This window comes from Desmodus rotundus, chromosome 4 (genome assembly GCF_022682495.2).
Source record: "Desmodus rotundus isolate HL8 chromosome 4, HLdesRot8A.1, whole genome shotgun sequence".
In the NCBI taxonomy this organism is placed as follows: domain Eukaryota; kingdom Metazoa; phylum Chordata; class Mammalia; order Chiroptera; family Phyllostomidae; genus Desmodus; species Desmodus rotundus.
In genome coordinates, this window is record NC_071390.1 from 5,015,932 (window position 1) to 5,029,270 (window position 13,339).

The 13,339-nt window shown below is 58.1% G+C and overlaps 1 protein-coding gene across 2 annotated transcripts in view; it reads right to left on the bottom strand.

The window, feature by feature from the left end:
• LHPP (phospholysine phosphohistidine inorganic pyrophosphate phosphatase) overlaps positions 1 to 12,357 on the bottom strand; it is a 72,619-nt gene extending 60,262 nt beyond the window's left edge. The window contains exons 1-2 of one of the 2 annotated variants that reach the window (XM_053923173.1): positions 11,887 to 12,357; positions 232 to 419 (exon numbers count right to left, since the gene is read on the bottom strand). In XM_053923173.1, coding sequence (XP_053779148.1) covers positions 232 to 419; positions 11,887 to 12,342 — 644 coding nt within the window. In that variant the 5' untranslated portion in view covers positions 12,343 to 12,357. The remainder of the gene's footprint in view (positions 1 to 231; positions 420 to 11,886) is intronic. The other variant, XM_024555489.4, reaches the window with a different exon arrangement.
• Positions 12,358 to 13,339: the final 982 nt, after the last annotated feature.

The following is a 13,339-nucleotide window of genomic DNA, read 5'->3' on the forward strand; positions in this document are numbered from 1 at the left end:
CTCTCCCCCAAGGAGCCATCTGGAACCTGAGGCCCCTCTGGCGTGAGGTGGGGATGACACGGCCCAGGAGATTTCCAGCCCATGGGCCGTGAGTGCTGGCAGCAGGAGCCAGGGGTTACACTGTGTCCTTCCCAGTGGTTTGGCTCAGGTGAGAGGGATACTGTCCCCCAGCCCCCATCCTGAAAGGGGGCACCTTCACCCCCACCAGGTCCTGGGGCCAGGCAGGCCTACCGTCGTGGACAAGCAGGTGTGGCCGAAGGCCTCGCTCCTTCAGGATCCGACAGGCAGCCGGGGGTGGGGAGGTCACCTCGCTCTCGGAGATGTCGAAGCCCAGGTGGCGAAGCTCCCCCACCAGGTGTTTGCGGGACTTCTGAGACTCGTTGGTGCAGAACCTCACCTTCAGCCCCGACCGCTTCAGTCTGCAGGTGCAAACAGGTGGAGAGTGCTGTTATCAGGCAGAGCGTGTGGCCTCCAGGGGAGAGGGCTGCACAAATGCTTCTCCATGGGCACCTGGTACGATCCCAGAGCGGGCCAGGTCACCAAGGTCCCTAAGGTGGGCCTTGACCGAGCCCGGAGTGTTCAGGTTGGTATTTCTGAGTGGAAGCAGACCTTTCCAGGGGACCTGACCACTCCCCCCACATCCCTCCTTCTCATTGCCCTACGCTTGGTGCACCTGAGACTCCCCAAGGTTCCACCTGACCTTTGCCCACGCCTTCCCTTCCACCTGGGACACGTCTTTGCTCCCTCCACCTGGGACATGTCCCCACTCCCTCTGCCTCTCCACATTCCGCCTCTCCACACCTTCTCCCAACTTCGGAGACCCACTGGACACCTCCCTGCACACACCATCCCACCTGGCCTGGCTGGAGGTCAACCTCTGAACGTTCTAGCAATCTCTCTGGACCTTCCTGCAATAACTAGAACTCACAGTTTGCGTCTGAACTACATACACCTAATTAACACTGGATGCGTGTTTTCCCAAAAGGGCAAAGGCTGAGGGACCACACGGAGGTGTGTGTCTTATTGTGGTCACCTATGTGCTCTGTGAGGTCAGGAAGGTGTCTGCTCAGCTGTCCTCAGCATCCCACGTGTCATGCAGGGCTCGGCATGCAGCAGGCCCCTGGCAAGTGTTGGCTGAATGGCTGACTGATGTAAAGCCCAAAAGACGGCCGGTGAGGGGGACCCGTCCTCAGGACCACGCCGACCACGCCGACTGCTTGCCTGAGGGTGTCTCGGGCCTGCAGCCCCCCACAGGCCCTAGAGGGAGCAGACAGCACTCAGTGTGAAAACTCACACTGCCACGTTCCCACGGGCCCCCAGCCCTCCCGCCCCCCCGGGCACCGGAGCCGACAGGGGCGTTCGGGAAGAAGTCTGCGGGGCTGCTGGCGTCTTAATCAATAGCCCAGGCCATGCGGTCCTTTCTTAGTATTTGTCTTTCCTAATCAGAGGGTTATGAATTATCAATTATGCTGAGTGGTTAATTGCCCTTCATAAAGACAGCTTTTGTATTTTTAATTAGGCAGTTAATTATTGTAACTAATAGCATCACCTTGTACGTTATGGACAAATCTTCATTGATTGGCGCCCGGAACGTGTGATTCACACCCAAGGTAATGGAGCTGTTGAGCGAAGAGGTGCGGGGGTGCCGGGGGACTAATGAATGCTAATGAGCTACGATGTGACCTTCTCAGAACAGTGAACAATGCTCGTGACAGTGAGAGGACAGTGCCTCCCATCTGCTGCTCCAAACACGACTTCGGGAGCCTGTGAAAAGGTGCGTCAACAACAGAACCCACTTTGGGACGCCTCGGCCTCGGGTCCCCTTGGAAAAACCAACCGAGCTTTGGGTCCCCCCACGACATCTGCTTTCAAGTCTGAGGAGCAGGTTAGGGTTAACCAGCTCCTGAAAAGCCCGTGGGGAAAGGCTGGGGCAAGTGCCTGCCCTGGGGGTCTGTCCCTTGGTGCCGCAACCACCCACCCCCTTTTGAGGCGTCACTACTCGGGGCCAGCCCCAGGTCTTCTCTTCGTTTTTCTCAGTCACTGAAAATAATATAAGGGGTCATTATTATTGTTAAAATGGTGACACGTGAATATGTTACCCTGAGTCTTGGTTTCGTCCCCTCCCTGAGGGCAGAGCCCACCGGTGTGTGGTCCCCACATCCATCCCCAGGGCCAAGGTGCCTGGTGGGCCAGGTGCCTGGTGGGCAAGTAACTCTCAGAGAGCCTGTGCTGATGGAGGAAACTGCATTCCGGAGACGAGAAAACAGAGGCTCCAGACACCCACAAGATCACACGGCTTACAGGCAGCAGAGCCGACAGCCGGCTGTGCGGCGGCGCATTCCTGGCAAGGCCCAGCAGCCTGGGAACAGCTCTTCCTGCCGGAAAGGAAACTGACACTCTCCTGGTGAGCAGGGGCGTGCATGGGGCACACCTGCACGTGCACCAGGGACGTGTCCCAGGTGGAAGGGAAGGCGTGGGCAAAGCTCAGGTGGAACCTTGGGGAGTCTCAGGTGCACCAAGCGATGGGTCAGCACTGAAGGTGAGCCCCTGAATGGCTAGTGCTGTGGCCTGAACCGTGTCAAGTGAGGTCAAGGGTGGGGACGTGCTAGGATAGGATTGGCGTCCTTTGAAGAAAAGACATCAGAGATCGCTCTCTCTGCTGCCCAAAGGGGCGGCCAGGTGAGGCCACGGTGAGAAGGTGGATGCCTGCCGTGCAGGAAGGGAACTCCCACCAGAGCCGGCCCGGCTGGCACCTTGGTCTTGGACGTGCGGCCTTCAGAACTCCGGGAAAATGAAACTGTGGTTAAAGCTCTCAGTGCGTGCTGTTGTAACGGCTGCCCAAACCAGCCAACCAAGGAGCCACACCCTCAGCACCTCTCAGTGAGGTCCGCTGCCAGACGTCACAGATGGGGCCTCGGGAGGCCCAGACCATGAGCATTCAGAGGTTCGGGAAAGCCTGGGCCAGGCTCGGCTTCAGGGCTGCCACGCAGCCTGCAGGACCCCAGGGGAGGGAATCCAGGGGATTTCAGCACCAGGGACAGGCCCAGCTCCAGGACAGGCCACAGTATCCCCCCAACACCTAAAACCTGGGGACAGGGGCCTACTGCAGGGCTCCCCCAGCCCAGGGTGAGGTTCTGGCCAGGCAGCCCTCAGTCTGCTGCCCCCTCCCCAGGAAGGGGTCCTCTGACTTCCTGCGGCCACACCAGATCTTTGCACTGACCTCTACCTCACCCTGGCAGGCCAGGACAACCTCTGAGTGACAACGCCGTCGCCTGGGGCAATTACTGTGCATCACAGGAACTGGTCCCTTGCAAATCACCTCGGACCTCACACATCTGCTGGCTGTCGCATCTGCCAGGGGCACTCACCCGAAAATAATGGAAACCCTCTCATTACGCGAGGCAGCAGGTGGAGCGCTGGGACGACTCCTGGACACCCGGACTGACCTTGGCACGGCTCCACAGCCTGCTGCCTGTTCACCTCGCCACAGGGGGGCCCACCGGGGAGGCCGGGCGGGGGCGAGGAGGCTGCCCAACAAGGCTCAGTCCCCACCCCCGGCTCTCGGGAACCCGTCACCTTCGGCTGACATACAGGCCCCTCTCATCACCCCGAGTCTGCCTGCACCGTCCCCCAGTGCCCAGTCCTCCCCATCCTTTAAGGCCTGGCTCCTATGTCCCTTCCTCCAGGAAGGCCCCAGACCCCCGCCCTGCCCAGGCAGAGCCCGTCTCCCTCTGCATGGCTCTCACAGCCCTGGAGGCTGCTCTCCACATCGGCACCTTGCCGTCCCTCCTGTTTCTCCACCCTGCTTGCTGCCCACGTCTCCCACTGAACCTCTCACAGCGGGCGGGAGCACTCGCCCACCTCACCCCAGCCACGCCGCTACCCAGGGGGCTGCAAAGAGGGTCTGGGAGACCAGGCCAAGCATGACCGCCAACCCTCCACCTCCCGCCCAAGAACAGAGACCCCCACAGACAGTGGTGGGGAGGTGAGGCCACAGTTGCAGGTCAAACTTGAGGTGACAAATGAGATGAGTGCCCACTTGCCTTCTTTGATCCCTGGGTTGGTCTTCAAAGAGCTGCGTGAGGCCCTCAGGCCCACCTGGGCTGGAATTCTGTTCTCTCCAGGGGCCAGGGCTACCTCTAGTCTCTCCCGGTGAGGCAGGAGAAACTCACTCCGGAAGGAAGGGGATGCAGGGGGGACGGGAGGCACATTTCCCCTCATTCCTGCCTCCCTGACCCACCAGCCTGCTCAACCCCTGGGGCCACAACTCAAGACCTGACTCGGCGGGGTGAGAGGTCCTTATTACTACCATTATGGGAACCGCTGCCGGTAAGTAAAACTCTGCCTCAGTTTCCTCGGTGAGGGAAGGGACATGCACAGCACCTCCCGGGGCTGCTCTGAATGGCCACAGTGCCGGGCCCCGGCCCTTGGGGATGGCTCGTCTCCGTGACCTGGCGGCATCGAGGCCTGTTGTGTAGCAGGGCTCTGCGGGCCCTCTGGGATTCTGAAGTCCTCGGCTCTTCCCTTCAGAAAGCCCCGGGAACGGAAAACACACTTTTGGAGAAACAGAACCTGCAAAGCGCGTCTTTGTTCTGTAAGAAGTCCCATTTTTAGAACAGAAGGTCGAACCGAAGCCCAGGATCAGGGCAGCGCTGGTTCTGCAGGAGAAAAGTACAGGCATCCGTGCACCCCAAGGGGTTCTGGGAGGGTCCCGGCCCAGCTCCCCGAGTGCCCCAGGAGGCATCTGCTCAGAGTCATAGGCTTCCCACCCCCCCACCCTCCAGGAAGGGGGCCTGGCTTCCCAGCCGGGGCCTGCACCTGCATCGCGCACGCGCCCTTGGCTGAGCACCTATGGGCCAGACTCTTGGGGTCCTTGAGCCCCAGCCATGAAATGGGCTAACGGTGGCACCTGGCCTCCCGGCTGGCTCTCCAGGGTGGATGCTGAAGACACACCGTGAGCCCTCCCTGGTGCTGGCATCACCATGGGACCGAGAACGCTGATGAGCAACTGTGACAGCCTCTGCCCGGGGCTCCAGCTGCACCTCCCCCTCCCCCCACTGACCCATGGGCAGGCCTCCCTACAGGTCTGATGGCCGCTGCTCCACCCACCCAGGAGGGCCCCCCCCCAACTCTCTGGCTGACACTGCCGGACACTGTCGTCAGAAACAGGGTCCAAAGTCTGGAGAGAGAGGGAACACGGGAGGCGGTGTTGCGCACGGCCAGACCTTGGATGGTCCTCAGCCCTGGCCAGCCAGCCAGTGACCGAAAGGGGACAGCAATGAGGTCAAACAGACGTGGGGCAGCGCCAGCCAGAGCCAGGGCCCTCAGGAAACACACAGCACACCTCCCCCATGCCCGTGACCGCCCCACCTGGTGGCAGTGTTCTCTCTCTGGCCTGCCTGAGCTTCTGAGCTCAGGTCACAGAGACATGCTGAGCCCACAAACAGCCATTTACTATTTATTTATAAACACGACTTAGGATCAGGAGCAGGGAAACTAGAAGCCAGCGGAGACCTTGGAGGTCCTGCAACCTGGAGGCCCATTTCACAGAGGAGGAGACATGAGGTGCCCACGGGCACATCTCGGGAGTCATGGGTTCTTTAGACCACTCCTCAGCCTTGGAAAAGCAGCTGCCAGGCAGCCCGCCCTCGCTGAGAGGCGGCACAGGTTGGTCCAGGACGGGGTGCCGCCAGGGACGGAGGCCAGGGACTCCCAGAGTAAGGTGGGAGCCTGGCTGGGGCGGCAGACACACCCGTGGCACCCCTACCACCTCTCACCGAGTAACCGAGGCCTGTCACCTAGCCCTCTCCAACCTCAGTTTCCACATCTGTGAAATGGGGCAGTGGAAGTAGCTCCTGATAGGGCTGCCGTGAAGACTTTAAAAAGCAAAGGAGAAGCACCTGGCACACGGCACATATTCAGTGAAATACTCTGTCTCTCTCTCTCTCTCTCCCTTCAAAATCAAGAAACATATCCTCCGGTGAGGATTAAAGAAAAAAAAAAACAACAAAAAACCAGCCCCTGGCAGAGCTGAGTGAGTTTGTTTAGAATGTGTATCAAGTTCAACAACGAAGAGACGGTCACTCGCTGAAGAGCCACCTCTTCCCATTATCTGACACTGAGGCAGCAAAACGCTCTTCAGCCCCTGGACGTGGAACAAGCAAAATGCGGGCGTGAGAAAAACTGTCTCCCTGAACTCTTACAGGTGGGGACGGAGGCACAAAGGCTGAGGGACCTGCCCAAGACCACAAGCACAGGGCAGGGCTGGGCTTCCACCAGGGGTAGCACCGTCAGGGTGAACCGCCCTTCTGCCCAAGATCCCCCACCCCGGCTGCCCTCGACCTCCACGGGGTGGCCCCTCCCGGCCCACCGAGGCCGAGGTCAGGAACCCAGCAACACGGAAGCCGGGTGCAGCCTCACATGCCCAAAGATGTCCCTGGGTCTCCCTCCACAGGCGGGTGCGTGGTTCTGTTATTAGCCCACCCCAGGTGCAGGCGGTGGTCGAGTCTCCTTTCTTCATCGTTTTGATCAAAAACGGTATTCCGCACACATTACTCCATGACTTTTTCACTTACTAGACCCAACATTCATGTCACAGAAACTGGAGCCGATAGCAAACAGCGCCACCTCATTCTGCTGAACAGCTGCACGACACCCTGCAGTCTGGACAGGCCACGATCCAGCCCCTCCTCCCCTCCCGACGGACACGCTGCTTGCTGCCCGCCACACGCATTCGGGGGGAGACGCTCCGAGGCCACAGAAGAGTCTGAACCCCCTGGGTGGGGTTTGTGGGGCTCCAGGCTCCTGTGACCTGTGACCTAGGAGAACACACTCACCGAGCATCGGGGCTGCCTGAGAAGTGCAGGGCAGAGTGGTGGAGGGCGTGAGGGGGAGCCCATAGGCCTGGACCAGAATCAGGGGAGCAGGGGGGCGTGTCACAAAAATCCTCTGTGCTTTGCGGGGAACAGAGGGGAAGGAAGGTCTGGGGGACCCACCAGGTCACCCTGAGGAAATGACTGAGACGGGGCTGGTGATGAGGACTTGGACCCCGGACTCCGTGTTCATGCACCGGTGGGAATGTGCCAGAAGGAGGCCACCTACGGCTTCTGAAGCTTAAACAGTAATGAAACGAGAACACACCGCCCGCAGGCGAGTAGCCTGCTCTCCCCACCCCTCCTGCCTCTGAAGACAGCCGTTCACCCCACCCCACCCCCAATTAAATGACAGCACCGGTGATAGGACAGGACATTCTCAACAAACATCCTCTGTCCAAGGTCCAGGCTCAGTCAGGAAGGCTCCCGTTGGCCTAAACAAACTCAAACAAGTGCCCCCCTGCGATATCCTTAAGGGCCCCCTCTGGCAGGGGCTGGGCCATGTGTGGGGGGATGGGACGAAGCAACACCAAAGACGGAGAGGCTCCTGGCCACCCCCGGTCCCTAGTAGCCGCCAGTTCCCTAGTTGCCCCTCCTGGGGACCTGTGTTCCTAGGGCTAGATGGTGCCAGGGTGGCCCAGCATTGAGGAGGGGTCGGTCCAAGTCTCTGGGCTGGACAGTCTCCTTCAGACAGGCTGCCCGGGCCCTGCTCCTCTCGGCTCCAAGGCCTGCTGGGAGGGGCTTGAATTTTAACAGGGTCCTGGGGCTCCCAGTGTACCCCAGGCTTTGAGAGGCCCCACTTGGAAGGATGGGATGCAGCTGTGGGGGTGCTGGGTGGGAGGGAATTGCTTTATGAGTCTGCCCCAGGCTGAGGCAGAGCCTGCTTCCTTCCGGCCCCAAAAAGGCCTGGTCGGTGGGCCCAGCAGATGTGCTTTAGTGGCCAGGACAGGAGGCAGTAAATGCCCACCAGCCTTTCACATGCAGATGCCTCCCGGCTGGCCTTTGTGCGGAGCCCTGCTGGGCCGGCCCTGCCTCCGAACGGCTCTCCAATAAAGGCCCTGATGGGGAACCCAGGCTAGTTACAGATGTCCCGTGACCACGCCCGCCCACAAGTCCTAGGGGAGTGAAAGGGGCCCGCCCAGCCAGCACCGGCCCCAGGAGCTCTGAGAAGGAACCACACCACCAGGGAACAACAAGGGGGCAGAATCATCACAGTCTCAGAATCTGGGGCCTCCTGTTCGCCCATCTGGGGCACTGCGGGCCCAGATGACACCCTCAGACTCTAGTCCTCTTTGAGGCCATGCCCCTCCCCCCTTCCCTGGGTTCCCATCTCCCAAGCTCTCCATCTGACACCAGCCTTTTTGGGTGCTTTTTACCCTGGTCTCCCCACATTGGAGCACAGCTTCGAGGGGCTGGGACAATCATCTGCCCAGGTCACTGCCGGTGCCTGGAGCAGTGTTCTTAGGACGGCAGAAGCGCTCAATAAATACTTGCTGGGTGTGTGAGTGAACGGAGGAGAGGCCACGTGGTGTTGTGGGGAAAACCGGGCTCTGGAGTCAGGCAGATCCGGGGTGAATCCTGGCAGTTCCTGAATCTCTGAGCCTCAGCCCCATTGTGAAAAGGGGTGCACACCCAACTCAGGGCTGGCTCTGAAGGCAGTATGTGGGTCACACACCTGCCTGGGACGTGACAGGCCTCCCTCAGCCGGTGGCAACTGCTGTTATTGTGGTCGACATTGTTTTAAAAAGCAGAGTCTATACTCCCCTTGTGCTCTGTTCCCAAAAGGTGGAAACCTTTCCAAAAATCTGAGGTCGGCTGTCACCACAAAAAATTTAGGAGGAAGAGTGGTAAATTGCCCCGGCCCCGGGGTTCCCAGAACAGAAGGTGCTACTTAGGAATCCATGGTGCGGGGGAGCTGCCATGGAGGTGAACTCTCCCCCAGGACCCTGGGTCGTCTGCCCCCCAGTCAGCAGCAGCCATTCTCACCCCAGGGACTTCCTCTGAGCTCCTGGTGAACTCAAAGCAGCTGTGCATATCAAGGAGGCCACAGAGTGTGAGGTACAAAGAAACCTCACTTCTGCCAAAACTTACAAGAAGCAGACGAATGCCCTGCCTGGCCCTGCCTGGCACGGTTTGCTTCGGCGAACAGGCCTGTTCCGTAGATTCCTGGTAGAGTCCTTTCTGGGCTCTGCCGCTATGAGAGGGGAAGTGTGCCCACCACCAGCATGTCTGAAACATCCCCATGGAAAGCCCCCAAAGCAGGCATATTTTACTGGGGGGGGAGTGTCCTGAACTACACTAGCTGCCACCCAGGCTGGGCTTCACCCAGGCCCAGGGCGACCCACACGGAGGGTGTGGAGGGCCTCCTTGGCCGGAGCGTGATCAGCCCGGCTGGGCCTGTGTGGAATGCCCCGTCTCTAAAGAGCCCGCAGAAGAGCTGCAGAGAGAAAAGGAATGCAGGGGGACTTAGGGGCCCTGCAGTGCAGAGCGGCCCAGGTTCTGTGGGTACTGGGGGGGCTCAGGGACTCTGTAAGGGAACCATCCCCATCCCCCACCGAAAGTCTGGGAGCAAGTGGGTGAAGGGGGTAGAGGGAGGAAGGAGTCATAAAGGTCACTCTCAAGACCCTGGTGGGCAGGGGACAGGTGTGGGGTCTTGGTCCCGTGTCATGGAACCTCAGGGGGTTCCAGAGGGACCGAGCCATCAGTTCCCCAGGCCCCTGTGCAGCACAGTGATAAAGTCCGCCGGGATAACAAGTACTGTGTCCCCTCACTGGAAAGAACCAATTGCATGGGCTCTGGGGAAGGCGCCTCCATGCTCTCAGCTCCGTAACTGGCTGGGATGCGTTTCAGGACTCATGTTACATCGCTGTTAGATGTCTGCACCCAGCTGGATAAATCTGCCCGAGATGGAGCAAATCTAAACAAACCCTCCCTCGGATCTGTGCAGGACCCACACACTGGGAACGCCCTCCTTAATGCCACACCCTGCAGTCTGTGCCCTTCTCGGTTCTTCCGGAAAGGATTCTGCGTACAGGTCTGGCACGGCTCTGAGGGGTCAGGCAGACCTGGGTTCCCACAGTCCCTGGGCTATTCCAACGGAGACCTGGCAGGCTCTGGGCCTTGGTCGCTTTAGCTGATAAAGGGAGATAACCGCAGCCCCCCCCATTCCCACCCAAACCCTGGGCTGTTAGGGGACTAAATGAGAGAGCGAGAGGAAGGCAGGAATGCCTAGCACATAGTAGGTGCTCTCTGGAGAGCAGCCATATTTGCTGTTGCTGGTAGACCCCTGGAGGCTCACCTGCCTGGGCGTGGGGGTACACGGGGCCCTCTTACTCACTAGAAAACAGCTCAGCAGGCAGCCCTACCTTTTCCAAGGCCATCGCTGAATCCATTCTGCACTTGCTACTCGGAGAAGGGGGATGGAGGGACCACGGCTCTGTCCACATCCTTGACCCACTTTACCGGGTTTTTAGAGGCCACAGTGACCCTGCTACAGTGAAAAGGACTAACAAACCCAAGTGTCAGCGAGGACTTGGACAAATGGGACTTGCGCGTATTGCTGGCTGAAATGGTCTTCAAGATTTCCAAGGCAATCTCCCATTTTCATTTGATACTTAGGTTTCACTTTTACATTTACATGTCTTTAAACCTTAAATCAAATCACATGACACTCCCGCCTAAAATCTTCATCTGCAGTGCCGGTCCACCATTCCTCCTACTGGGAATGCACAACCTCTGCCCGATGACCCAGAATGCCCTTCTCACCCGTGGGTCAGCCCAGTGCCTCCTCCTCAGAGCTCTCCCCGGACCCCTCCCTAGCACAGGCCGGCCCCACTCTGTCACACTCTCTTGTCACAGCACCCGTTTTCTTCACGTCACTTATGCCAACCTGGTGACTCGGTTGCTCCTTTGTGTCCAGACACGAGCCCCACGGGGCCTTGTCTGCCTCAGTCACAGCCCTGCAGCTCTGGCCTGTTCTTCCATCCGAGGCCCGGCCGCCCCAAAGCACAGCTCAGGGTCCCTGCTCCATTCCCACGGGCGCCGCCACCCATGTTCTCATCTGTGACACAGCTGGTCTGAAGCCTTGGGGTAAACGGAGGCTAAGGTGGGGGCCAGGAAGGCACTTAAACCTGGCCTTCAGGACTGGTGCCCCCAGGGCTGCAGGGAGGTTCCCAGGTCTGGGGCCACATCTCCCTTTTTTGAGTTCCTGTACTCTCAGACACCTGCTTTGCAGTGCAGGACAGCCTGGCTACTGTACAGAAAGTGAGGTGGGCTCTCTGAGGAACAAGAGGCTAACTGAACTGCCATCTACGAGTAGGTAAACTGAGTCCCAACACAGTCAGGCCACCCAGCAAAGGTCTCCCAGCTAGTGACTGTGGGAGGTCAAGTCCTGTGCAACTGGCCCTTCCCGTCTGCCCATCAGCATCACGGCAGCACTGGCCTGCGATGCCGCAGGGGATGACAAAGGTGCCAGCCGTGGTCCTGGGATATCCTTCATGAACAAGAGTTGGTGGGCAAGACACTGTCCCGCTCCTACCGTCTAAACAAACAGTCAAATACAGTCCAACTGAATTACGATGCCAGTCACATGTAATTTCAAGTTTTCTGGTAGCCACATTAACAAAAGTCAAAAGAAACAATGAATTTATTTTATTTAACCTAATATGTTCAAGTTATTATCTATCAACATGTAATCAGTATCAAATAGAAATCCAGGGTGATTTTACGCTGACATCACATCTCAATTCAGACTAGCCACACTCCGGGCGCTCAGCGGCCACCAGTAGCGAGCGGCTACCCTGTCGGACCGTAGCTCTAACTGCCAGGGTTCCTGGGCGCTGGCAGGGGCTGCCGCGGGGTCCTGCCCTGGCGGGTTCTCGGGTCTCCAGGATGGGGGCGGGGCCAAAGCAGCAGCCCCGCCCAGGCCCCGCCCCCAGCAGTGGTCAGAAGAGGCGGCGGGGACCTGGCTGAGTGTGCGGCCCCGCGCCCACGGCGGCCAGCGCGGCCCACTCACCTCGCCACCGCCTCCAGGGAGCCAGCGATCACCTTGCCGCCACCCTCGCCGTTGTCGTACAGAACGCCCGAGATGTCGAGCAGCACCCCGCGCACACCAGCCAGTCGCTCGCCCCACGCGGCCATCGCGCCCCGCTGTGCACCTCGGGTTCAGAGTCCCAACCCGAGGCTGGAAACTGCGGCTGCGCTCGCAGCGCAGGGACGCCTGGGAAGTGTAGTGGAGCGGGGTGGGGCCGTCGGGCAAGGGGCGGGCGCTGTGGTCAGGCTTCGGAGTCACGTGCCCCCGAGGGCTGTCCTCTCCGCAGCTCAGGGGACAAAAATCATAACAAATTGAAGCAAGGAGACACCTGTGGAAGTAGCAAAAATTGAGGAGAACAGGCAATACCAGTGCTCCTGTGGTGTTCTCCTTGGCCGGGGAGCGACAGCCCTGAAAGCAAGGGACCGTGGACTGCACCATCACGCACTTGGGAAGTGATGCAGAGGAAATGCATCCCTGGGCTGACCCGATGGCTGCAGCGTAAGCTACAATGCCAACGCAAGTTGGAAGAAAAGCAAACGCTCAAGGACGGGAATTGTTCAAGAAATTGTAACATGGCTACTGAAAGAAATATGCCATCATAAAAGGAAAACTAGCTGCCCTGACCTGAGCGGCCCGGTTGGTTGGATGTCATCCCCCAAAGCGAGAGTCGCTGGTTGGATTCCTGGTCCCAGCACATGCCTGGGTTACGGGTTCCTCCCCAGTCTGGGCAAGTGTGAGCGCAACCAATGGAGGCTTCTCTCTCACACCGATGTTTCTCTCCCTCTCTTTCTCCCTCCCTTCCCCTTTCTCTAAAAATAAATACATAAGATGTTTTTTCAAAATGAAGACTAGGTAACATGGAAAATGCTCATGCCACAACATTATGTGAAAAAGCAGAATACAAAACCATATGCAGACAACAAAATAAGGATGCATAGGAATAGGGCTGGGAAGAAAATGGCGCTATTGCAATGTGTTAAGCCAGTGAGATTTGGGGCGAATTTTTACATTCCGTTTAATGTTACATCATTTTTGCAATAAGTAAAAAGTGATAGAAAAGGGCAAGAGTATCCTTGACTGGCACCTGATCTTTTGAAGTATTGAAATTGAAACTCATGGAGCATTTGCAATCTTGCAACTCGGCAATTGTAATCAGTTTGTCTCAAATGGAATCTTATAAAAATTCAAAATAAATAAATTAATTAAAACTTGAAAAAAGTTTTGACCTGAGGCCTGACTTAGCTTTGAAGTTTCTAAAGAAGAAAACCATATTAGGTTGACCACTTCATTTCATGCTCTGGATTCAAAGATAAGATGAAAAATTCATCAGAATATTTGAACTTTAACCTAGTTCAATGAATCGTATGTGTCACGTGGATAAGTTAATTGGGCCAACTGTTGGTGACACCGGAGAGCTGTAAAAAGTAGCTCCTGC